Raw genomic sequence first — 27,622 nt, 5'->3', positions numbered from 1 at the left:
CCAAGAGTGAACTCTAAATGGAATTTTAAACCCTTTGTCTTCGTTCTATTAACAGATTTAACCACTAATCGCGCCTCTAACTAATTCAGAATTCGAGAAAGAGGCTCTCGAAAATCGTATCGGTATATCGTTTAATTTTCTCCTTAATCAAAAAACGTCGTTTGTCTTAAAGACGGTGTCTTCGCTATATTTAGTCGACTTCCTCCGCAAGCTGGGATGATTATATTAATGAACAACGAATCTTCGCTCCTCCGTTGAGTGGAAAATGTAAATTTAATTATTAGGAGAGCTTGTCTTTCTTAATAAGTCGGGGAGATTAACAGGACGGTGGCTAGGAACAAGAAAGCATTAGGGGAGGCCTTTCTAATTTGATTTTAAACCTCGGCTCTTCTTCCGAGAGGCCGCTCTGTTCGAATCCTTATTGAGGTTGGTTTCATTTAACTCAATTTCAAATGACCACATTTTTTCGAGGATCTTAGTTCAGATTAAACCTGGAATACACATACGTATAAATTAGTGTTGTAAGTCGGAAAATGTTCCGCGGAAAATGACCGAGGCCTTTTTTCCGGAAAAAAATAAAAAAAAGTTTTCATTCCATGATTAGTCTAATATACTGTTTGCAAATTTAAATAAAGCGGCATTTTCGCCGCATTCTTCGAATCTGAAATTAAAACTAAACCTCTAGACTAGTTTAAAATGATTAACAATGTAAGACTATTAATGTTTTGTAGTATTTTTACTGTTATTAGACATTTTATATCAATAAAAAGTTAAAAACATTGAAAACCCTTAAAAAGTAATTTATTTCAATTTTTTATTTTTCCGAATTGCGGAAAAACTTTCCGGAAATTTTTTATTTACCGATCTGAACTGGTGTCTGCCATTATTAATCTTATCAGATTTAGTTAGCTAAACAGTTATCTGACTTCAACGTTTAATATATATGAAATATATATAATCTTTAGTAAATAAAATTAAAATAAACAAATTTAATTTTCTAAAGGAATTTAATCAAGGGATATTTAAAATCGATAACTTTCAAGCATCTGAAATCTGCTCGTTTTATATCAGTCGGTTTACGATGAAGTGAATTTAGATTGTTTTTTTAGATTAAACTATTAACAGTTGCGTTACATGAGAATCGGTTTGAAACATTACGTATAAATGAAATGATTTTACGTTTCTGTTTACGTTTCAAAACGTAAGTAAATGTTTTCTGCCATTTGACATTCTACCGCAGCGCCATCTGAAAGTAACAAAGTTAGACTTCAAATGAGATAATATTACTAGAGAAAACAATGTCACTGCCGTATAACAAATTGCTCGCTAGCGTACTCGGCTTTTTAATGGTGGGGTCAAGAGAGTACGTAGAGGGGAAAATATCCCCTGTACTTCGTCGCGCCATCTAACGACCACTAGTGGAACTATTATTATTTAATCTATCTACCGAATTATACCTTTTTATTATATTATATAATTTAAGTTTAAATGTTATTTTATTATTACAAATAATAAATACGACGTAATATTTATATTGCTACCATGAAATAATTTATTTAATATAAATTCTGATAAGTAGTTTGGGATACTTATACAGATGCATATGGCGCACAACAGCGTAGTTGAATTTTTTCCCAGTCTGAAACTAAACAATTGAACAAAATATAACCAAACCTTTCAGTAAAAAGGTCCTGATTTTACTTTGGAATAATAAATTTATTACGTAAGATGGTTTAAAACATTCAAACCCACATTCTGAATTTCACCAAATGTATTAACTTAAAAGTTAATACATTTGGTATAAAAGTAGCGCTTTGAAGTTTTCTTTTGTAGATCCCGTATTTAAATTACTCTAGATAATCAAACTTTAACTAATCAATTAAGAAACCTGGCACGCCCTGTTTACCAAAGACTCGAGGGATATTTTTCAATGTAAATCTCTCCCTACAAGAAAAGCTAGTACGACTTTAACAAGGGCTATTTTCTTTTTAGCCCCGTACGTCAGTAGATAAAAGGGTTGAGGTAGTGTATTTTGCAGCTCAAAGGGATTTTTCAGGGCCTCAACTGCACGCGGGTGTTCCAGTATACTAACGCCCCCTAGGTTTTAATGTCGCAATCTCGGTAATGGCCAAAACTGCTCGTACCAGAAGCGGCGGAAAATCCTCTTTAAAAAATATCAAATTTGAAGCCGACTATAGGGAGCGCTGTTTCTCTTTTCGCTCGCTGGGAGGTAGTCGTATCAGCGCCGTCTAGCGACGGCCAGAACGGAATTAAATTGACGGAGAAGTCCCCGCTCTGAACTGACCTTTTCTATAACGCGGGAATTGAATGAGTGACGCGAATATTGTTCGTTCTTGATCCTTTGCCTTCTTCCAAATTCCGAGGAAATTAATTTTTTTCTCTAGTTGCCTGGAATGTTTGCATTTTCATCAAACGTCTAGTTAATAATCGTCTTAGTTTCATTAATGGGAAACTCGAGCTTCTCTGTTATTTCTGGATGGCTTCTGGGAAAATGCGTAACGCGATACATTCGGTCTGTTTGCAGCTCGAACAGAAAGAATTCTCGGAGGTTGATAGGGACAAAGCGGATTGCGCTTTTCCAGAGTCCTTTAACCCGATAAAATAATACGCTCTCACCATGATGTACTCCGTTTTATTATCTTTGCCTCTTTGGGTGCCTGGGGTCGAATGGCGAGACCTATTTTCGGTATGATAATACGCGATATTTTTATGATAAAAGAATCTTTTACCTTACGTCCAGGATCAAAAGTCTTGAGTAAATCTAATATTTGGATTTACTTCTTTCCCCGGGGCCAGGACTGACAAGAGAGGGGGAAGCCGGTACAAATTACCATGGCCCGTGCAGCCTCGGGGGCCCAATTTGGGGAAAAAACGAGGTATACATCACCCTACAAATGTAGAGCTATCTCCAATAGTTACGGCTCTATTATGGTCCTAAAATTAATATTTTTCCGGGTCCCGGGCGCACTCGCTCTCAGACGGGAGATGGGCAAGGGGCGTAAGAATGCTTTTTAGTGGCCAGGTATAATAGGGGCCCATCGCTTTGCCATTCACAAGCACCCCACCTTGAAAATTCCAGTTAGAAAGGTCCGCTTTGACATAATTGCCCCAGGGCCCGAAATTTCTCCTATATAGAATTATTAAAATTCTATTGAACGAAGAATCAGAATTATCACTGGTTGAATTATCTGGCGCCCCCCTACTTGATAGCCATCTTGGCGCCCGTTTAAATATTAACCCACTTAACCCGGGTCGCATCTGCAGGGTTTCCACACGTCAGGGAAAGCAGGGAAAAGTCAGGGAATTTGAAAATTGGCCTAAAATGTCAGGGAAAGGTCAGGTAATTTTAAGAACTTGTAAAAATTCTGGGAATTCAATTTTATCTTGACACTTTTTGAAGATAATTTTACTCAAGATCTATGACAAATTCTATGATAATCATTTATTCCTTGAAAGTTTGGCTAATTTTTTCAACATCGCAATAACCTTTTTACTGAAATATAAGTCCATTTAAATTTATTAACTGGTAAAAGTAAAATATTAAATGAAAATTTTGGCCTTAAAAAGTCAGGGAAAATCTCTTAAAACGGTCAGGGAAAACAGAGAAAAGTCAGGGAATTTGAATCTCAAAATTTTGTAGCAACCCTGCTTTACAATTTAGTCCTTAAACTTCCGAGTACTTAGGTATTTTTTTTGTTTGTTTAAATATTACCCTCGCGACGTTAGACAGGGGGCCATTAAAAGCGTAGCTCCAAAAAACCATTATGCCCGAAAAAGGTTTTTTGGAGTGGTAAAAGAATCCAGGCTTATTTATTGTATGTTTATAACGGATACTCCGAAACCTAGCTATGGTCGTTAAGAGTCGACTAACGCCATCTACCAATAACCTACCTCACAACCATTATCGTCTGTAAATGCTAAGACTGTTGGCTTACATAATCAGCGTTGTTTTTGTGATGAATATAAGAAAATCGTCTACAAAGTAGGTAAGAAAACGAGCGTAATCTTCACGCGATAAACGGTCAACAGATGGCGTTCCGGGGTCGTAACAATAGCGACGGTTTACCGGAGCGGAGGTAATGTTTTCGTTTCTGACATGTTTTAGGGCTAGCGAAAAAGGGCCTCGCTACACGCGGTTAAGCCCTCTTATAAACGAAGCACCCCAAACCAGCCCTAAAAATAAAAGCGTTACTCTCGTTTTCGGATGCGACTCCCTCCCACGCTATTTATAGAACATTTCCTCAAGGTCCGTGTATCCCGAAAATAACTCTTAATTTTGTCTACATTGTACGCTATTAAAGTTCCGGTAGTTCTTACCCCGTTTTATGGTGACATTCCGACTAATATCCCAACTCGGAAAAAGATTTTAAACAGTAGTAAAATTTCCAAACAACAAACTGGGCTGTTTCTAATTTTTCGTTGTATATAGAAATCTGTTTCGTAAAGCGATGGGGGGAAAACGTTTATTTTTAGACCTTGTATAGTATGGCTGCATCGTTTTCGTAGTAGGAAACCTTATAAAAGACGGTAGAATCCCCACCAATGTTTCTGTAAGAAGGAGGTTTACCCCGTGTAACCAGCGCCCAAGAAAAATTAAGCGAAGGAATTTCGTCGCGTTGAGGTCGTTTTCCTCGTTGGAACATTGTTTTTGCTTTGCATCCAACAGACCATGGACAGGGAGGCCGCGTTGGCCAGATTGGTCAGTCGATTTACGGACGAATTGGTCGCGGCCTTGCATAATCCGGCCAGTCTACCTGGACGTAAGTTTCTCTAGCTTTCTTTCTTCCGATAACTCTCCTTCTGCGTCGAAAACACGAGTCTGTTTAGTTTAATACAAAATTATTTAATTAAATTGCCGTTAGTAAAAGTCTTTTCGCCTTTTTTTTTATTAAACTAAATGTAATCCGTTAACCTTTGAACTTATGTTTTTATTTATGTTGTAAGTGTTGAAGTAATATCTAAAAGTACCTTACTGTGTGGTCTCCATTCAAATTAATTTGATTTAAATCAGGTTACTTAAATCGAATTATTTTTAAAAACTAATTGATTTAAAACAGCGACAAAATACTTTGCGATATTGTCATGAAGTATTTTGGATCTTTTAAAAAGTGTTTGTATTTTTAAAAAAGTGTTATGTACAGTGCACTAGCAAAAAAAACAGCTCTTAGGCCATGTGGAGATTTTTCGCGTGGACGCTCGCCGTTGTGAAATTTCTGCATGCTCTTATAGTGCAACTATGCCTTTTAAACATGTTCAATTAGAAGATCATTGATTTAAATCGCCTTATACGCTTTAATGTATTCATGGAAATATGCAAAAGTAGTTTCCTTAGCAAATGCCAACTCAGGGCAATTTGGTAACTAATTTAAATACTTTAATAAGTATTAAAACGCTGCCTGTAACATTTCAACCTTTGAACTAAAAGTGTTTAGAATTGTTTGATCACTATATTTTTATCTATAATTTTACAGGGTGTTTCAAAAAGTTATGCCAAAATTTTCAGGAGTTGTAGGGGCTTCAAAGTGCGTCCTACTAGCCTCTGGAAGTAGGCTGCAACAAGCGCCTAACCAAGCAGCAGCGACTTTAAATACTGTTCAAGTTTACTTTTTTACGCTGGTTACCTCGATTTGTTTACAAAGTCCTTTTTCACCTATCACACGAACCCAAACCTTAATGTTCGCATTTCCCCGCTGCTTGGTTTTGCGCTTGTTGCAGCCTACTTCCAGGGGCTAGTAGGCCACACTTCGAAGCTCTCCTACGCTCTTATAACTCATCGTAGTAGGAAAATGGGTAAAAAAATTGACATACTTCTCAACTCACCCCCTACAACTCCTTAACATTTTTGCATAACCTTTTCAAACACCCTGTATAATCTGGATTTACGAAATTCCCATGGTGTATGTTTAAAACAAATTTGTACCTGATCGTCCAATTTGTAACACCCTGTATAGTCTCCATTATTAATTCATTGTTTAGCCTCGATCCTAGGATTCTTACCAAATTGTAATTAGACTTCAACGGTATAATCGTTTTTTTCCATCACTTTCTTTTTTGGTAATAAATGAATGGAAGTTAATGACTTTGCCGAAAGATGGCGTTTAATAGTGATCCCTTTCCGGAAAAAAACCCCTAAACGAGGTCGCAGCTTATACAGTATTAGATTCACTCGATAACTTCCATCTCATTAATTTTTAACTGGATGGAAAAGCTATCATCGAAGTTTAAGGGAGCGCCGACGTAATATGGATGCCGACATTCTGTTTTAAACACGTCAAGAGTTATTTGTTAAAGACATTTATTACCAGGGGGAGCCACTTCTGCAGTCTAGCGATAAATGAAGCCTGCTTTTTTTTCTCTCTCTCTCATAACCCTCGACTTTTTGTATTAAAAGCATCTTTGCTAGTGGCGCCCCTGGAGAGGGAAAAACGAATTATTTTGGTTCATAAAATCTTTCACAGGGTTTTCTCCCTCGCTTTAAATCGATGAAAGATTTTTAAACTCTTAGTAATCCCAAGAGCTTATACTCGGATTTTTTTAAGGATATACACATTGAACTTCCTTTGTTTTAATTGACTTTAGTAAATTATTTCCGTTGTAACCCGAATACAAAGTGTCTTTGAACGAAAACTAAACGTCTAAATTTCTAAATAGCTATTTGTTATAAGTGCGCGTGCGAGGTCTGATCGAGTGAGATAAGAGATAAGTTTTCCCTTTTCGTTTTAACCCTTTCTCCCTACTCCGTTGCCATGACGACGGAGCATCCTTTCTCTACGGGTGATGCTTCTCCATCGATTTTCTACCCAAAAGCCCGACTCGAACGCCATCCCGCGGATGAAAATTGTACTAAATTGGAAAACATTGTTACATTTATTAATAAGTATAGTTTAAATGGTAATGATTAAAATTTAAACTGACATAAGTTTCGTAAGTATTATATACTTATAATTATAATTTAAATTTGAAATTAAATATTCAATATTAGAACAAGCTAAATATTTTGGCTATTAATTTAATTCTTTTATAAATCAGATTATTATAACTAAATATATTTATAAATTTATAAAATTTTACTAAATTGGAAAATATTGTAACATTTATGTATAAGTATAATTTAAATGATAATCATTAATATTTAATTTCACATTATTTTCGTAAGAATTATATAATCTAAATATTTTGGCTATTAATTTAAAGTTCTTTTATAAATCAGATTATTAGAACGAAATATATTTATAAATATATAAAATTTTAATAAATTGGAAAATATTGTAACATTTATTTATAAGTATCATTTAAATGATAATGATTAATATTTAAACTGACATTAGTTTTCGTAAGAGTTATATAATAATAATTTAAATTTGAAATTAAATATTAAAATTATTATTATTAGAATAGGCTAAATATTTTGGTTATTAATTTAATTATTTTATAAATCAGATTATTAGAAATATATTTGTAAAAATATAAAATTTAACGCTACCAGATGGAGCTAGTGACTGTTTTGCGTGGCGAGGCATCCCAATCGATTTGTAAGCTAATCCTTGTTTTTGTTTTTCTTTTCCGTAGCTCATCAGGCATCGTTGAAGTCCAGTGGAGGAGAATGGGTTGATGCCGAACTATCCGCACCTGACGCCAATCAATCGGGACGAAACAGCCAATCATCGATGAGACGGTCGCAACCAAGACGCCATCACTCGGTGGCCGGGGAACACATGTCAGCAGCGTCTAACACTAGGCTCGCTATGGATCTAGAGGTTAGATTCCGCTCTTCCATTTTTAGCCTTTGATATTTTTACTTAAATTACACTACGTCTGTGCGGAAATAACCAGTGAAAACGGATTGGTCTATTTCCGACCCACTGCGGTAAAATACTTATTTGCTAGTATTGTATACGGGTTTACTGATTTTAATATTCAATTGCAACCTTAGATGGCGCTAGCGGCGTAAAAACAAATCTATTTTCACCTCCGTAAAATATCATTGATTTTTACTTTATCCGTGGACCAAGAATCTAACGGGACTCACTGTTCCCGATATTTTGACACGGTTAACTTTGAAGCGCCTCAAGAATTATGTTCAATTATCACTACGAGAGGCTTAGTCGGGGGATTAGGTTAGGTTTAGTTCATTATTTTTAATTTTAGAAATGAAAGGGATTCCAGTGAATTTGATTAAAAAAAACCCTCAGCCATACGCTGCTTACTGGTTATTTTTACTTAACACAATGGTTAATTACCATTATTTAATTTTTTAAAGAACCAATTTCTTAAAAAAAGGTCTAAAACTTACTAAGCCTAAACATTTAACCGACAACAACGGCGCCATTTTGTCAAAATAGGCCCTTCAATGAATCCTCATCCAAGGAAATCGCCAAGAAGTAATATTTCCGAGAGCCAGCACCTGCAAGGTAAGGTTTATATAGTGCTTGTGGAAATAATGGAAACTTTTCACCTGTAAACAGAACGTCGTGTTTTTGCCAAGCCTTAATATGTCAAAAAAGCTACCTGGTTAAAAGGGAACGCCACGGGGAACGCTTGTTGCTGCCGTAAAGGTGATAAATTTCCATTATTTTAAGAAGCACTATATAAACAGTGATTTGCTGGTCCTGGCTCTCGGAAATTTTACTTCTTGGCGATTTCCTGGAAGTATGTTTTATTGAACATGAACGCTCCAGCTTCTCTACGAAACTACGTCAGAAATCGACTTCAGCGACGCCAAGTTTGTCCACATTGAACTAAATTTACCCGTGCTTTTAAAAATCTGAACGGTTAGTCCTCTTAGATTCTTGGTCCACGCTTTATCGATCGTCCCTTTTTCGCGTCCCTCGAGCAGTGGCGCCTTCACGCGGGATTCGCGTAAACTAAAAGCGCCCTATACCCGATTCGTAACGCGTTTTATATAAAATAAATATACTAATTAACCCTACCTGTTTTAACGACAAAAAAATTCAGTGCCACCCTATCTGTGTCCCGTGTAATTAATTTTTCTAGAGCTAGGAAGAAATTTTGGGTTGGTGATAAAATTTGGAGAGGGTGTTTTGTTGAGGGCTTAATTACCAGTGTGTTTTTCAACGTTATTTTTTACCAACAGGTATTTATAGCCTTCGGGGTTGAATTTTTTGGATGGGTGATTATCTAATAAGCTAAACGGTGTGTCGCGATTATTACAAGTACTGGGAGACTGGTGGGAGGGGGTCTCGAGTGGGTGATTCTAATTAGCCTTGCTAATGAAAAGAGGGGACACACAGGCGTGCATGAATTATAATATAAATTTGAAATAGGAAGCAATTAAACGCTTAATGACTCGGAGGGGGGGAATTTATTGGACACTTAACACATTGGGCAGAATTTTACATCGGAAATTAGCTACCGACAAATTAAAATCTCGGGGACGTAAAAGCTAAAGCTTTTATAGCATTTTTTGTCTTTCTTACTAGTGGGAATTTTAACTTTCTACTGGTGGTTTATAAATTCCTGTTTATTATATATTTTTTTGGGAGAAACATCAAAATGTGCTTCTTAAATTTTAAACGTGTAATTTAATTCTGTATTTTTTAAAATACGTTGACCACATATTTATAGAGAGAGAAAAAACACACCTATATATCTTTCTAAAAATCTCATTTTATGTAAATAATTGGCCGCCATTTTGTAAAATGGTTCCCAAGTACTCCGCAAGATGTTTCATGGAACTATTTTCAACCAAAATATAAGCTGTTTATAACCTATTAACACATTTTGTTTATTAATTATTGTTTGCTTTTTTAATTCTTAAACTTTATTCCGTTCTTCGTGAACCCTTTAGTACCAGTATTTTTATTATTTTTATTATTTTATTATTATTATTTGTATATCGAGAATTCGAGATCAATGAATTGGGGTATTTCTTTGTAAATAAATTTTGTGGATATTTTATTGGACAAATAGTGAAGTGATTACAAGAAATTTAAAGAGATGATAGAAATAAATATTTGGGTTTTTATCGGAACCATGATCGTTGCGGTAATATATTCAGAAAAAGGTTTTGTAAAATGAAAGATGGAAAATTTCCTATTAGTAAATTAGAACTATGTTTAGCAATGCATCTAATCATAGTGGATTTATTTTCCGTAAAACGTCTACATTAAACACAGATCTGAATGACTATAGGCTCAAAATGGCAAATTTATTTTAAAACATCAGAGGTAACAGATTAAATTTTACCTTTCCATTTCAACCACGATATAGTATGTTGTCTATTATTCTTTGTAACATTTATTTGAGAGCTTCTGGTGTTGAAATACGAAACGCCCATCGAATCGTCCAAATTTTGTTAATTTCCCGCTCTAGTCTCCAGATATGACTCATGAAACTGACGGAGATTTTTTTAAATAACGAAATCCGGAAAGACATCCAGAGATCCCACGCAAAATCGCGATATCCAACGGTAAATCGCTAAATCCGACGAGAAATCCCCAAAACCCGACGTGAAATCCCGGACCAAAGTCAAAAAATCCAAAAAGCGATCTAAAGGGAATCATAAAAAAAGCTATATATTCTCCGCTAGTCTAAATAAATTCTTGTTTTCAAACGTGTACCCGGAAATACGGTACCTCCGCGTTAATTGCTCCCAATCTTAGAGATGAGCTTTCTTAAAAGGCGATCAATACCATCCCAGAACATGACTGTACTATATAAAGTCGCGGGGGAAATCCTGGGCCTGCAAATATTCTCACGACTCCCCTTAATTATTAGAGAGGTTAAGCAAAGCGCCCTAGAAGTTTCACGAAACATACTTTGAAATCGGTTAAGAGCTCATACAATTCTCCGGATAACGTTTGCAATCGAATTTTAACAAATTGGGCAGCAACAATACTAAAACAGGCGTTATGTGCTGGTATGAGTATTGTCAAAATACAATTATTTGTTTTTTCGTGTGCCCAGGCTTACCGCAAATTTATCTCTTTGTATACTCGTACCATAAGCCTACCATAAGGTCCCCCTAAGTAAAGGTCTAGCATAGGGCCCCGTGGTAACAGTATTGTCTTTGCGAGAAGAAAATAAACGTACGACGATAGGGCAGTAGCGCCATCTTCGTTTTCAAAATTTCTACATCTAAAATATCTTTCTTGGTAGAAAACAAATACCTTCAGAAACACAACTCTTATTTCTAATAGTTATGTTTACGTTCCGATTAATTATTTTGCCAAGATAAGTGTTAATTTTAACTTTGAAAGCGATAAAATGTTAAATAAGCCTTGGCAACGATGCTAACTTGGATTAACAATAGTAGTGCCTACCTGGATATATCACTCTAGCGTTCCACGTGCATTTCCTAAGTGTTTGTTACGGGTTCTGCCTTGTAGAAGGCTACGTGTTACGGTAGTTTCGGAAATTCGCCGTTAACTTCGCCGAAGGGGCGCTGCTGTCGCAAAAGCCATTTGCTGGTCAGGTTTTTTCCAAGTGATATATCACTACTATCGTTAATCCAAGATGCTAAGGTCTTTCGGTGGAGATTTCTCCCGCGTGGTTTAAAAACGTCCGCGCACGCCTTCGACGTATTCATCATGCAACCCACGAAATTAATTTGGGGAAATGCCTAGTTGATAACATAACCACTAGGAGGGGTAGATTTTGAATAGAATACCTACCTCTTAATAACGGGTATCCGGGGTATGTGATCGTCAAAAATTTGGCTTAGACCTTTGCTTATGGGGATCTTCTGATAGGCTCAATTTTATGAGTTGAAAAATTTAATTAGTGTTGTTAATTTTCCGGAAAAATTAAAATCGGAAAAATTAAATATAAATTACTTTTTAAGGGTTTTTAATGTTTTTAACTTTTTATCGATATAAAATGCCTAATATCAGTAAACATACTACAAAACATTAATAGTGTTACATTGTTAACCAGTTTAAACTAGTCTAGAGGTTTAGTTTTACTTTCAGATTCGAAAAAATGAGGCGAAAATGCCGCTTTATTTCAATTTGCAAACAATATATTAGACTAATCATGGAATGAAAACTTTTTAAATTTTTTCGGAAAAATACGGAAAATTTTCCGACTTAAAAATTATAATTATCAGTATTTTTATCTAAACACTATAAATATATTGCGTCGTGTCACGTAATCTCGACAGTAATATGGCGTCGTTTTGAAGTGGTGAAATAATAATTTGTTGTTCAGACTTCTAGAGTGCTTTGCTTAACCTCACTAATATTTAATTACGGTTGAAGAAAATAAATGTAAAAGAAAATTGCATTATGAAACCATTATCCGCTGCTATAAAAATATATTTAAGAGGTTTTTCAAAAGAATTCCTAGGCGGTATTTTACCGTTGATGGTTGAGAGGAAAACACGTTCCCCGTTCGCGTTTCGTAACGTGACTTAATCGTGTCAAGATCCCAGAGAGAGAGAGAGGGAACAATTAATTCCGGAACGTGACGATAGGGGTCGCTTCGAAACAAAAGGCGCGAAAATTACGCGTCGCTAGCGCAGCCTACGTAGGCACGTTTCCCGATGTGGTACCGATAAAAATGCGGCTCTACCACCGACGGTGTAATCGTAGTAGGTTGAAAGTAAACGCACGCGCACGCTTTTCAGCGCCACAACGCGGGGAGATCGCGAAGATTAAAGATTTGTTTTGGTGAGTCGGGTTTATTAGATTTGTAGATATACCTCTTTCAAATTATGACTATTTTACAATAGATCATTTTATCGAGGATGTATTCGGAAATCTATGGGCCGCCAAACCGGGGAAAAAAGGAATATGAAAAATAAAATATAATATAAAGTATAAACAAATATATTGATTATAACGTTTTAAAATACAGATTATGAACTTATAAAATAGATTAGGAACTTATAAAATAGATTATAAACTTATGAAATAGCTTACAAACTTATAAAATAGATTATGAACTTATGAAATAGATTACGAACCTTTAAAATAGATTATGAACTTTTAAAATAGATTACGAACCTTTAAAATAGATTACGAACCTTTAAAATAGATTACGAAATTATAAAATAGAATATTGACTTAGAAAATAGAATGTAAACAAATCTAAAGTATGAACTATTACAAATATAAAGTATGAGCTATTACAAATTTATAGTATGATGTTTTACAAATTTATAGTATGATCGTTTACAAATTTAAAGTATGATATTTTACAAATTTAAAGTATGATCTTTTAATAGTATTTTTTCGCATCAACTGTCAAAACATATAACTCTAATTGTAGATTCAGATAAATTATAGTATATAGCAGTATAAAGTATCGCTAACACGTCAACGCTAAACTCAGTTTCAAAGCCAAACATTTTATCTTTGTGTATTTAGCCAATTTCCAACTGCTTATTTGTTTAGCTGCCGTGTCGTTAAAACCACTTCCGTTTGCACGTGCGTCACATACAGAGATTTTACGAATTACAAGGTCAGGAGCAAATAATTACCATCTTAATTGACGTACGAAAATTATCAATTTTCAGTTAATTTTTAGTGTTTGCGTACGGAATTTTGAAACTAAAAGTGATTTGAGAAATCAGAAACTGATTTTGAAATTTCAGAGCACGATTTTCGTGTTGATTTCTGGTTTTTTTACGATAATTTCGATATTTTGGAACTAATTTTCGCTGAGATTCCGGTATTTTCAAAATGATTTCAAGATTTCTAAAATCATTTTTCTGTAGAGTGTACGGAATTTGTACGAATGTCGAACCCCTCGAACTGAGAAATAGAATTGCCAATTTAAATTCTACTACATGTATCTACTAGAATGACTAATTTGGACCGAAAATATTTGAATATTCCATATAAATTAACCTAGCTGATTTATTGGTTATTATTGTATAAATTACCATAAATATTTTTCCTTGCTACCTTTAGTAAACAGTCCGTAACTTTACGAAGTCATTATTAAAAAATTTAAAATTTAAGCAAAACCGAGGGGTCGGACATTCGGAAAAGTCCCGTACGCTCAGCGAAAAATCCGGCAAAGATTTTGTATTTGTTAACAAATCCACAAAATACTTGGAAAAATCCACAAATCCACAAAATTCATAGAATAAATCTACAAATCCACAAAATCCAGGATAAAATTCCACAAATCCACAGGAAAATCGAAAATCCACGAAAAATTCCTCAAATAATTTTGGATTTCTCAAAAATCCACAAATCCAGTGAAAAATCCAAAAAATTCACTGGATTTGCAAATCCCGTACGTTTTTTAATGAATGTCCAACCCCTCGAGCAAAACACATGGAGATTTTTTCGAAAAACATAATGCAAGTTGCACCGTTAATTTGACTTAACCATCTTGTTTTTCTTTAATCATAAATTCAAAGCAATCTTGTTAATTCTAGATTTGTAAAGCAATCGTACTATAGTGAAGCGGGTATAATCCAGATATGTAATTAACAATAATACACAATTTTATCTCCTAAACATTCCCTACTCGTACCAGGAAACAAAATTTATGAACCCCATTTTTTTTTTCAATAATGTAAAATTGCCCCCCTTTTAGTAAATAATGAATTTTAGACAGATTTTATTTTGCCTGAAGCGATTTTAGGGATAATTCGAAACGTTATTAAGCGTGAATAGAACGCGACGCGTAGAGACACCGCGTCTACGACCTTTTCTTGATCATCTTCATCCAACAAACCAGTTCTTCCATAAGAACGGAAAATGATATTTGTCCAGCAGGGTAATTTTCGACTTCGCGAGTCCGTTCGCGTATTTCAATAACATTATGCCTAGCTACGAAATTATAAAATCCCGAGTAATAAGAGGCCCTGTTTTTTCCGATTTTTTCTTAGGTTAATGCACCTGTACATTTTTTTTGTAATATAAATTTTCGTATAAGGCTTTATAAAAAGGGGTTGATCTTGACATTGAATATTTTATCAGGGCTAAAACCTTCCTTTGTATTCCCGATGTGTTATTTTTTAAACGTGATAATACAGCTTTTTTCTATTAGCGCATTGGGGATATACTGCGCGTGACACGCGTATCAAATTTGCCGCGACAAGGAAGCTAAATTAAAACAAAACGACTGGAATATATGTTTAGACGTTCCTGGTAATTGCGTATACGCGTGGTACTAGTGCGTTTCTAGAACGTAAGGACTTATAAGTTCGGGAGTTGTTAGGGTACGACTGGCTATGCTTAAATGGATGTAGGAAGTTATATATACGGCTATATTTCCCTTGTTTTAAATGACTAAGATTTCCCCCCCCCCCCCGCGCGTCTGTTTAATGTTTGTCGTTTCATGTACCGGTAGTTGGTAATTTAATATTGTAAATGATTAGTCTCTTTTACGTTGTAGAAGTAACGCTGCAACGATTAGGAAACCAGGATAACCAATTTAGTGAAATGTTCAATTCAACCTATCTGTTTGTTGGATCATAAAATTATGCCGTTTTGATATTTAAAAATAATAGATTATCAGTGATGTTTATATTTAATTATCTCCATTTTGTTTCTGGAATTTGCAATTGAACATTTAAAATTTGAGATAAGGGATATTTTGGGCTCAGTAACTTTAAACGATTTTAGACATAAGTAACAGAGTACAGCCTTTAATAATGGCATAAGTAACGTAATAACAATAAGTATGACCATTAGCAAAAATTTACACTTAACTGGATTTTCAAAGTTATGGCACAATCAAGGTTACCGAGTACAGCATTTGATAATGACATAAGTAACATAATAACAATAAGTATGACCATTAGCAAAAATGAACACCAAACTGGATTTTCAAAGTTATTACGCAATCAAGGTTATCGAGTACAGCATTTGATAATGACATAAGTAACATAATAACAATAAGTATGACAATTTGCAAAAAATTAACACCAAACTGGATTAAAATTGATATTGATTCGTTCTATCCTTACGCTAATAGTTAAAATAGTTATAAAAACATTTACGAATTATTGCGTAAGTTAAAATATTTTCCTTTATTACATATTTAAAAACATTTAATGGAGGTCGACTAGTTTCGGCGGTATTAGGACAATGGCATAATACCGCCGAAACTAGTCGACCTCCATTAAATGTTTTTAAATATGTAATAAAGGAAAATATTTTAACTTACGCAATAATTCGTAAATGTTTTTATAACTCTTTTACCAAACTGGATTTTCAAAGTTGGTTCGCAATCAAGGTTTAATTTACTACAAAGCCACCAAGACGTAATATTTTACTACCAAGCATGATATTATACTACTCAGTTCGTTTGAAGGTCGAAATCCGAGTTGGAAAAAGGTTTGCTCAGAAAATTAGCATTAAATCAATAGAAAGTGTCGTACTTATTTTAATTATGTTACTTACGCTAATGATAAAACCGTAAACAGTGACGTAATAACTTGAATACAGTCAAGGCTACATGCTTGTACATCGATTACAGGCAGTGGTCAAACCTTCGCTTTAAAATATAATTTTAAATCTTCCTTTTAATTTTAAATTCTATTCGCGACCGAAACGAGTCTATAATAATAATAAAGTTTATTAAACAGGAAAATAAAGTTTACACTTAAAGTCTAGGTGGCAAAAGGGCGCTAGCTTCTCCGAGGATGCGCCTATAACCTATAGTGTTCGGAATTGTTTATTCATTATCCACAAATTTTCCGATTTATTTAAAAAAGGTTGGTAAAAAGAATATCATTTTAACTTATTTAATTATGTTTTTTACGCAACCAAGCATTTATTTGAATAAAAGTGGTATTTATTTAAATAATTGTTTGTTTTATTTAAATAATTGTTTGTTTTATTTAAATAATTGTTTGTTTTATTTAAATAATAGGCTTATTCACTTTCGATTATTTAAACCTTTTACAATTTTTATTCAACTATTGGTTATTTAAATAAATATTATTTAAAAATAGCCGAGTTTATTTTATTCATGGATAAAAATTAATCGACTGCCGAGCACTAGGCGAACCAAAGGGGGCGTAGCGATAGTTTTCGGTCGCGAATATAATTTTGACTTGAATCCATGCAATTTAATTAAATAATTAATTCGAATTAGGTTGTTTTACAATCAACGTTTGGCGTCGAGGGTTTATTAAGGTAGACGTACTCTCCATAAAATTCTCGGGACTTTAATCAAAACAAATGTTTCGTATCACGGACCCGTTCCAGGAAAGGAGGAATGTAAATGAAAAATTAACATACTTATACGTCAGAAGCGGACGCCAAGGGGTCACAGACAATTCGTAATCCTCCTCCCCCCCGTGCTTCAACTCTGTTTTACGTCATTGAGTAGTAGGCCTTACATAGTCAACCTCAAACTTCCTGTCAAATATAGAATGGTTTTGGCTCAGCAGCCAAGGTAATATTGCTTCTTTTTCTTAGAAGAGAGAGAAAGACTTAAAAAATCGGAAAAACCTTTTTCCTTTCATCGACAGGAGGGTCTTTGGAAGCCACTTTGGCCAGAACAACGCTTCCCCCTCCGCATTCTTTATCACTTATATCAGAAGTTGATAATATTTATCTTCCGAGATAAGTGTACATTTACCTCTTGATATTATTCGCTTGCCGGCTCCCGTTGATTTTTTCAAAAATCAAGTTTTGTTTCGCTAATTTGTGTTTTTTTATAAATTAAGTTGGCCTTCTTGTTTAAATGTAGCTACTATGTCACAACTTAAACTCTGGTAATATTAGGAGCGCGCGCTTAGGGCGCGAGCAACCTCGGATTTTTACGTACGCGTGCAAACCGCTCGTGTCAAAACTATTCTAATAAAACTATGACATCGTGACGTAAGAGCAACATAAAAACAAGTTCGGCAAGCGTAGCTGAATTGGGGGATCTTAAAATTCATTTTGCGCGTGAAAATACGCCGCCATGTTAGGGTATAAAAGCGGGTAAATAAGCCTGCTATACCTCACAATGTAAAGGTACTGTCACGCGCAAAAACGTAATTTTGAAATCGGGCAATTTATAAAAATTACGTTTTTGCCCGTGAAAGTACCTTTACATTGTGAGGTATAGCAGGCTTATTTACCTGCTTTTATACCCTAACATGGCGGCGTATTTTCACGCGCAAAATGAACTTTAAGATCCACCAATACTATTCGTAGCTTGCTCGTGGTTTTTGCCTCGTGATCTGTCATAATGTCATGGCGGCCGTTTTAAGGCGGGGCTTAGTTTTGACGTGAATTAATGCGCTCGTAGAATTTAGTTTTAATTGTTTTTTATGACAGAACACTTTCGAAGGACGATCTCATCTGGACATTAAAATTCTTAATTCAATGGTAGGGGTGAGTGAGGTTGGCAGGATTTGCCCGTTTTCTCCGCCAGGTAGCGTAGATTTAATTATTGAGTTCTTCCGCGCCTGTCTAGTGCTGAATACACGCGCCTTTATTCCCAATTCAAACTTAAGGGGCCTTATGTTAATATTTATTAATGACATGCATCGAAGCGCCATATCAAAATTTGGAACCGGGCGCCACAACCAGTGGTGTAGGAGCGAGGCACAATGTACCCCCCTTGAAATTGGAAAGGGGTGCAAAAAGCTTGTAGAAGGGGGGGGGTCGCCAAATTTAGCATCCAAGCTGTACCCCCCTTAATCCAAAACTTTCTTACGCGCCTGGCCACAGGCCCCAGTGGCTTAGCTAGAATGGGTGACACCCGGGGCGGATATCACGGTGTGCTATTTACTAGTCTCTAGTTTGTGTAAGTTTTTATGTTTTTCACGGTCGGGTGTCACCCCCAAATCACACCCAAACATCCGCCCCCCTTAGCTACGCCACTGGGAAGGTAGCCGTTCCATTTTAAACCCCTAGACGGACACTTATCTAGTAATAGGGGGACTATGAACTTCTGAATGTATAGATATATCGTGCACATGCCATGCCGGTTTCGGCGTAGTGGGAGGGATTCGGGTGGAAAATCCGGGCCTTTCATTGTAGTGTGTTCCCCTTCTCGCGTATTTTGACTGGAACCCCGAGGCAATCGGAGGTTGGGAGGGGAGGCGCGGGCCAAGATGGGGCTCTGGATGGACGCTAACAGCTCGCTCTGCATTCCTTTAGTGTAAAAAGTGCGTCTCCCCTTTCGCTGGTTACCCTCCACTCTTAATTCTCAAAGAGAGCCTTGTGTTAGAATCAGCGACTTTTTTCGCGTGCCCGATTTTTACCTTCGAACTAGTCCCTTCTGCCAGACGGTCCGAGGTCCTACATCCGCGGTTGCCGTCTCGCTTCGTCGTCCTTTTTTACAACCGTCAGTTCGTTATGCAAACGCGATAACAGCGAGTTAGCTAAGCCTCGGTTCGCCGTTTGTTTACGTATCGCGTTTGCCGGTTTCGCCGCGTCACGTTTCCAGCGACACGCAAACGGCGTTAGTCGCTGTTAGAGTCATCGGTACGAGTGTCTCGTTGGATTACGAAATTGGTGATGAAGTGTTTGATCGTCTCGTCTTTCCTGTCCAGTCCGTCCGCGACTAGCCATCGACCTCCCACCGGTCGACCCCAGAACGGGGCAGCCGTGAGACCGACGTCCACCCCCGTACCACCCGTTCTCAATGGTAGAGGAACTACCTACATGCCACCCGTACTCAACGGTAGGGTGTATAAGGTAGGTTCACGCTTTGAAAATGTTTCGCGAATACAGTGAATTTGTAACGCGTTAAAGTGGCTTATACGAGGCTATGACGCGGTAGGAATACTTTTGCAGGGTGACCGCAGTTCTTATATTTCCTATTTTTTCCTATAATTTAACGTCCTTCCTTTTTTATCCTATAATTTCATTAAATTTCCTATAATACCCCATATTTTAACTCAAAAGTCTGAAGAAATTAAAATGTTGCCATTTTACCATTGGAAGTCTTTAAAACGTCCTAGTTTTAAAAGATGCTTATTTCCGATAGTTTTCGACTATTTCTATCGGTTATAACAACCGTTTTCTCTTATTGTATAATGAATTTTATCCTATTAATCTCCCAATTTTCTTCCTATATTTTCCTATATTTCACTGATAAATTTCCTATAATTCCTTTAAAGGATTATAAAATATTCTGTGGTCACCCTGCTTCTGTCTCAATGAATTTTAAAATTGGATAAAAACGGGTACCCGACGACGAAATATTCGCGTTTGGACCATTGTTGGACATAAGAATATATCTTAATTTATTTTAGTAGTCACTGGGGTAAAAATGGGGGTATAAAAACAATCACAGCCCACATTTGGCTTTACCCGTCAGAATTAGAATAGGAATTTATCATCACTTGAGTTAAATGACTTTGGCTGATCACAATTTTTTCACTACTTATACTAGTCTTTGACTAGTTTAAAATATGTTCATTGTTATAACATCGAATGTCGCATTAATTTGAGACCGAGATTCTGAATCAGAACTTGTCCGAGGTGCAGTGGACTCTGCACTCTTGATTTTCTCTACAAGCATGTTGTGTAGACAAAGCATTTATTTTAGTAGTTGGAACATTTATTTTAGTCGTCGGAGCATTTATTTTAGTAGTCGGAGCATTTATTTTAGTAGTCAGAACATTTATTTTAGTAGTCAGAACATTTATTTTAGTAGTCAAATGCCGTGATTAGTGCCTTATGTCCACCCCTGGTTTGAACAAAATTATTGCCCTAATACTTTTTGTTATTACAATAAGTAAAATCGCGTGAAGAAAATGTGAATTTTGTGCTATTACAAAGAACTACGTTTTAAATATAAATAAATACATTCTTGATAGTATTTATTAAAATATTGCACCCAATTTTCAACCAAGGTAGTATTTTCTTCAAAACATTTATTTTTCGTGAATGTCGAAAAACATTAATTTAATCTTCGGGTACCCGGTTTTATCTCATAGTTCACAATTTTAAAATCCATTAGGACGATGTAAAATCGAGTTAACGATATTTCCTCGAACTGGTTAAATTGTATACTACCGGTGTGGTAGCCTTGAAAAATTCCCATTTATCAAAATCATGTGACCATGTGTCATCGGATTTTGAATTCCGCGTATTTGACTCACGTGATTGCTTCATACAAACTATTGAATTCGATATTGTAAGAGCAATTTGAACATGACCGTAACTAATATTATTTTCGTTTACGACCATATTTTCGAAAACTGTTGTAAAATAGAAGCAGTTCTACATTCGGAATTCCACTCTTGAAGTTTATTTTCTTCGGGCGGTGGTTCGAAGTTGGAGTATTGTTCGTGTTCAAAAGTCTATGACCGTTTCGCGTTGGTAAACACGACAACTTTCTGTTATTTGTCGTTATTTTTTTTATTTTATTCCCCAAATATATATTTTATCCCCCTCCCCCTCGGGTTAAGGCTAAGGGGACTGATTACGCGTATCACGCTCAATATATATTTTTTTGGAATTTAAAAGTCCATAGCGAAGCAATGACAGCCGAGGTCGAAATGATTGATTCGGGCGCTACTTAACCAGTAATTCTCTACTTCTGTATTCCGCTTTGAGGAATTAGCTTATGTTTAGTTTCTTTGAAACATTGCATTTATATATTATTTGGTAATAAAATTATAGAAACTGATATGTTATTATCATTCTCCATGGGGTTTTCGTACATTTTCCTATACTGTTAATGTTATTCGATTGAAACATGTACCGTCATATAGCAGTCAAACCAGCGGTCCTGTAATTCCTATAAAATACGTTACTTAATAATATATATAAAAATGTTGTGCCTTGTATTATCCTATATAATAAAATATTGCACTTTATTATTCTATATAATAAAATATTGCCCTTTATTATTCTATATAATAAAATATTGCCCTTTATTATTCTATATAATAAAATATTGTCATTTATTATTCTATATATTAAAATATTGCCTGTATTATCCTATATATTAAAATATTGCCCTTTATTATCCTATATAATAAAATATTGCCCTTTATTAACCTATATAATAAAATATTGCTCTGTATTATCCTATATAATAAAATATTGCCCTGAATTATCCTATATAATAAAATATTGCCCTGTATTATCCTATATGCCTGTATTATCCTACATAATAAAATATCGCCCCGTATTATCCTATTTAATAAAATATTGCCCCGTATTATCCTATATAATAAAATATTGCCCCGTATTATCCTATATAATAAAATATTGCCCCGTATTATCATATATAATAAAATATTGCCCTGTATTATCCTATATAATAAAATATCGCACCGTATTATCCTATTTAATAAAATATTGCCCCGTATTATCCTATATAATAAAATATTGCCCCGTATTATCATATATAATAAAATATTGCCCTGTATTATCCTATTTAATAAAATATTGCCCCGTATTATCCTATATAATAAAATATTGCCCCGTATTATCATATATAATAAAATATTGCCCCGTATTATCCTATTTAATAAAATATTGCCCCGTATTATCATATATAATAAAATATTGCCCTGTATTATCCTATATAATAAAATATTGCCATGTATTATCCTATATAATAAAATATTGCCCTTTATTATTCTATATAATAAAATATTGCCCTTTATTAACCTATATAATAAAATATTGCTCTGTATTATCCTATATAATAAAATATTGCCCTGAATTATCCTATATAACAAAATATTGCCCTGTATTATCCTATATGCCTGTATTATCCTACATAATAAAATATCGCCCCGTATTATCCTATTTAATAAAATATTGCCCCGTATTATCCTATATAATAAAATATTGCCCCGTATTATCCTATATAATAAAATATTGCCCCGTATTATCATATATAATAAAATATTGCCCTGTATTATCCTATATAATAAAATATCGCACCGTATTATCCTATTTAATAAAATATTGCCCCGTATTATCCTATTTAATAAAATATTGCCCCGTATTATCCTATATAATAAAATATTGCCCCGTATTATCATATATAATAAAATATTGCCCTGTATTATCCTATTTAATAAAATATTGCCCCGTATTATCCTATATAATAAAATATTGCCCCGTATTATCATATATAATAAAATATTGCCCCGTATTATCCTATTTAATAAAATATTACCCCGTATTATCCTATATAATAAAATATTGCCATGTATTATCCTATATAATAAAATATTGCCCTTTATTATTCTATATAATAAAATATTGCCCTTTATTAACCTATATAATAAAATATTGCTCTGTATTATCCTATATAATAAAATATTGCCCTGAATTATCCTATATAACAAAATATTGCCCTGTATTATCCTATATGCCTGTATTATCCTACATAATAAAATATCGCCCCGTATTATCCTATTTAATAAAATATTGCCCCGTATTATCCTATATAATAAAATATTGCCCCGTATTATCCTATATAATAAAATATTGTCATTTATTATTCTATATATTAAAATATTGCCTGTATTATCCTATATATTAAAATATTGCCTGTATTATCCTATACATTAAAATATTGCCCTTTATTATCCTATATAATAAAATATTGCGCTGAATTATCCTATATAATAAAATATTGCCCTTTATTATCCTATATAATAAAATATTGCCCTTTATTAACCTATATAATAAAATATTGCTCTGTATTATCCTATATAATAAATATTTCCATGTATTATCCTATATAATAAAATATTGCCCTTTATTATTCTATATAATAAAATATTGCCCTTTATTATTCTATATAATAAAATATTGCCCTTTATTAACCTATATAATAAAATATTGCCCTGTATTATCCTATATAATAAAATATTGCCCTGAATTATCCTATATAATAAAATATTGCCCTGTATTATCCTATATGCCTGTATTATCCTACATAATAAAATATCGCCCCGTATTATCCTATTTAATAAAATATTGCCCCGTATTATCCTATATAATAAAATATTGCCCCGTATTATCCTATATAATAAAATATTGTCATTTATTATTCTATATATTAAAATATTGCCTGTATTATCCTATATATTAAAATATTGCCTGTATTATCCTATACATTAAAATATTGCCCTTTATTATCCTATATAATAAAATATTGCCCTGAATTATCCTATATAATAAAATATTGCCCTTTATTATCCTATATAATAAAATATTGCCCTTTATTAACCTATATAATAAAATATTGCTCTGTATTATCCTATATAATAAAATATTGCCCTGAATTATCCTATATAATAAAATATTGCCCTGTATTATCCTATATAATAAAATATTGCCCTGTATTATCCTATTTAATAAAATATTGCCCTGTATTATCCTATATAATAAAATATTGCCCCGTATTATCCTATATAATAAAATATTGCCCCGTATTATCATATATAATAAAATATTGCCCTGTATTATCCTATTTAATAAAATATCGCCCCGTATTATCCTATTTAATAAAATATTGCCCCGTATTATCCTATTTAATAAAATATTACCCCGTATTATCCTATACAATAAATATTTCCATGTATTATCCTATATGTTGTGCCCTGTAAAACCCTATAAATTGAAAAACATATTTATATTTTTTTTAAATAATTTTTGGAAAAACATAATAATTTTTGGCTGAGCTCCATGTCATAGGTTCCCATTCATTTAAAAAAAAATAGTTCTGACCGTAAATATGTTATACATTATTTTTCTAAAACTATAACAGTCGGAAAACATTCTAAGTAAATATCCGTAGGAAGTGTAATTTTTCCATCGATAGAACAGGTCGTAAATGTTAAGTCGCGCCCATTGAAAACTGTCCGAAGCTTGATAAGGTACATATTTCATTGTAATAATAATAATAATCAGCTAGGCTAATACCAAGGGCATCTATCGACGTTTAATGCCTTTAGTTCAGATGGGTGGGTTACAACGCGTAGGAGGGTGGTGGGCTGGTGGCACGCGAGCCAACAGCTCCCTACACTCCCTATTAACGTTATATATGGCATATATTATATACTTTTGATAATATTTATGGCTAGGGTCACCGGTAAAAAGTCGATACGAAAGCGCCTAGAGTTACAGCTCTTGTCAATAATCGCAGATTGGTTTTAGGATCGGGCCCTGTAATACGAAAATCCTGTCTCGGGGGATGCGATTCGAGGTTTTTATCAGTCTTCCCGAATCTAATACCTTGACATCATCATAAAAGGGGAGGGGGACCCGATATGACATCCACCATATGATGCCCGATGATCGGATGGACGCATGGTCAGTTTCGATTTGAGAGGGGACCGCCGCTACGATATCGGACTTAATTTAACCGTCTCCGCATTTCGACGACGTTATTTGGCAGCGTGCCAGAAGTCGGAAGAGTGCCTAAGAGTGTACTAACTTGTAAGTCAAATAGAGAGTAAAGTCTGCGGATCATCTAGAAGTAGAAAGAGTGTATACTGTGTACTAACAAGGAGACGACCCGAGGTGTAACACACCGATTTCGTTCAAACTCGGGAGTTTGGTAGACCTTCATGTAACTTGAAAAACCCAAAATTTCCATTTTGTGTTGTCAAAAACATTTTTGGTTGCCATGGCAAAACGGTTGCCTATGGAGAAATTTCCCTTTAGAGTTTTTCAAGTTACATGAAGGTCTACCAAACCCCCGAGTTTGAACCAAATCGGTGTGTTACACCTCGGGTCGTCTCCTTGTAAGTGAAATAGAGAGTTAAGTCTGCGAAACATCTAGAAGTCGAAAGAGTGTCTACTATGTACTAATTCAAATAGAGGGTAAAGTCTGCGAAGCATCTAGAAGTTGAAAGAGTGCATACTGTGTACTAAGTCAAATAGAGAGTAAAGTCTGCGAGGAAGAATCTAGAAAATGAAAGAGTGTCTACTATGTACTAATTCAAATAGAGGGTAAAGTCTGCGAAGCATCTAGAAGTTGAAAGAGTGTCTACTATTAAGTGAAATAGAGAGTAAAGTCTTCGAAGCATCTAGAAGTTGAAAGAGTGCATACTGTGTACTAACTTGTAAGTCAAATAGAGAGTAAAGTCTGCGAGGAAGAATCTAGGAGTCGAAAGAGTGTCTACTGTGTACTAACATTGTAAGTCAAATAGAGGGTAAAGTCTGCGAAACATCTAGAAGTTGAAAGAGTGCATACGGTGATGTACTAATTCAAATGGAAAGTAAAGTCTGCGTCGAAGCATCTATAAGTCGAAAGAGTGCCTACTTTGTACTAACGACGTCGTAAGTGAACAAGAGGGTAAAATCTGCAGACGGCGTTATTAGCTTTGTAAATATAGGATCTTTTAGCCGGCGAATATACAGAGCCGTATAAATATGTCCGATTAAATAATCGAACACGTGAAGCCTGGAAGGCAGTCTTCTCCCTTGTGCCACGCCATCTCGATAGTTACGTCTTCAGTCTAGTCCAGTCCGTACACGACGTCAGGATTGCCGTCTCTAAACATAGTCGACTAGAGCCGTACATTTCTGGATTAAGTGATGTCGACGTATAGCATTTGTAGGTCGCGTTTCCGAGCTAGTTTCAAATACCAATCTCTTCGTCCGTATTATCACTCCTAATCATTTCTGTATCCAGGGCGACTAGAATCGAAGTGGCTGTTACCTTAAACCCCTACCAAAGGCGGGGATTGTTCGGCCACTAAATAAAGTGATCTTTGATAAATATTATTAGGTTTGATTTAGTTTAAATTTATTGTCTGCCACTAATATGAAGTAAGAGCTTGAAAAGGCTTTTTAAACAAATTTATATTTTCGTAAAAATATTTCCCCCCTTATAAATTTAATTTAAAGTAACACCGTGACATAAGTACCTCAACCATCGTCATTCGTAACATCGATACATTAAAAGATCATGGCATTTTTTTTTAAAATATTTTACAGAAATCGCCTAATTTTTCTATGAAAATTAAGAAAATGATTTTTCCGTAAGTTGCGAGATATTTTTTTATCTGTGGGTGAAAATTTTGCCTTTAAAAAACGGAAGAGGACTATGGCCATCTATTGATCAGATAATGAAGTTACTCGGGTGTTTATTAATGTTCAATGGCAACCGCTGTTGTTGTCTCAGGTAACATTGATTTCGAGCATAGAATCGTCTAAGCCGTAGATAATATAAAAAAGGAAAAACAACTTTAGCTCTGACCAGGATTAAAAATGGATCTCGAGGTTTTTAAGCTAGAAGTTTGTGCATTCTAATAGCAACAAACACAGCACCCCACACAAGGAGAACGCAACCCGTCAAAAGTCGTGGATTTTCTTGTGTACAGTTTTCATTGGTTAGACGCTTCAACGTCTGCTGCCGTCGAAAGGGGAAAATGTCTTCCCACTTTCCGTAAAACGCTCAACGGAAAGGCTAGCTGCGTTCTCCTTGTGTTTGTTGCTCCTAGGTGCATTGTACTTTGGATTATATATATTTCAATAGATGAAGCTTTACTCGTAATATTACCGGAAGTTATTAATCATAAAGTTCTCTAGAATCGTCAGAGTTTCTATTCCTATTCTATATTTTCTATGACTAAATTTAGCAAAGGTTATAAATGCTCTAAGGATTACGTTATTTTGTTTCGCGTATCGAAAACTAGGGCCTATTTTTCGCAGTAATTAATGTTAGGATATGTTAAATTATGTGTAATACTGACGTCATATGATCTATTGTCTTCTGTTTGGGAAAATTACTTTGTGTTGCG

General features: G+C 34.7%; 1 protein-coding gene across 35 annotated transcripts in view; it reads left to right on the top strand.

Annotated features, from left to right (window-relative positions):
* LOC149924881 (coiled-coil domain-containing protein CG32809) overlaps positions 1–27,622 on the top strand; it is a 566,408-nt gene that overhangs the window by 405,990 nt on the left and 132,796 nt on the right. For 32 of the 35 annotated variants that reach the window (XM_090161281.1, XM_090161276.1, XM_090161267.1 and 29 more), the window contains one exon: positions 7,591–7,778. In XM_090161281.1, the coding sequence (XP_090017407.1) occupies positions 7,591–7,778 (188 nt within the window). Of the gene's footprint in view, positions 1–4,663; positions 4,782–7,590; positions 7,779–19,085; positions 19,587–27,622 lie in introns of those variants that run through there. The other 3 variants (XM_090161293.1, XM_090161287.1, XM_090161290.1) reach the window with 2 other exon arrangements.

This window comes from Leiobunum rupestre, chromosome 10 (genome assembly GCF_980474605.1).
Source record: "Leiobunum rupestre chromosome 10, qqLeiRupe1.1.hap1, whole genome shotgun sequence".
Lineage (NCBI taxonomy): Eukaryota > Metazoa > Arthropoda > Arachnida > Opiliones > Sclerosomatidae > Leiobunum > Leiobunum rupestre.
Note: the sequence above shows the minus strand (reverse complement) of the source record. Positions and strands in the feature narration are given on the sequence as shown.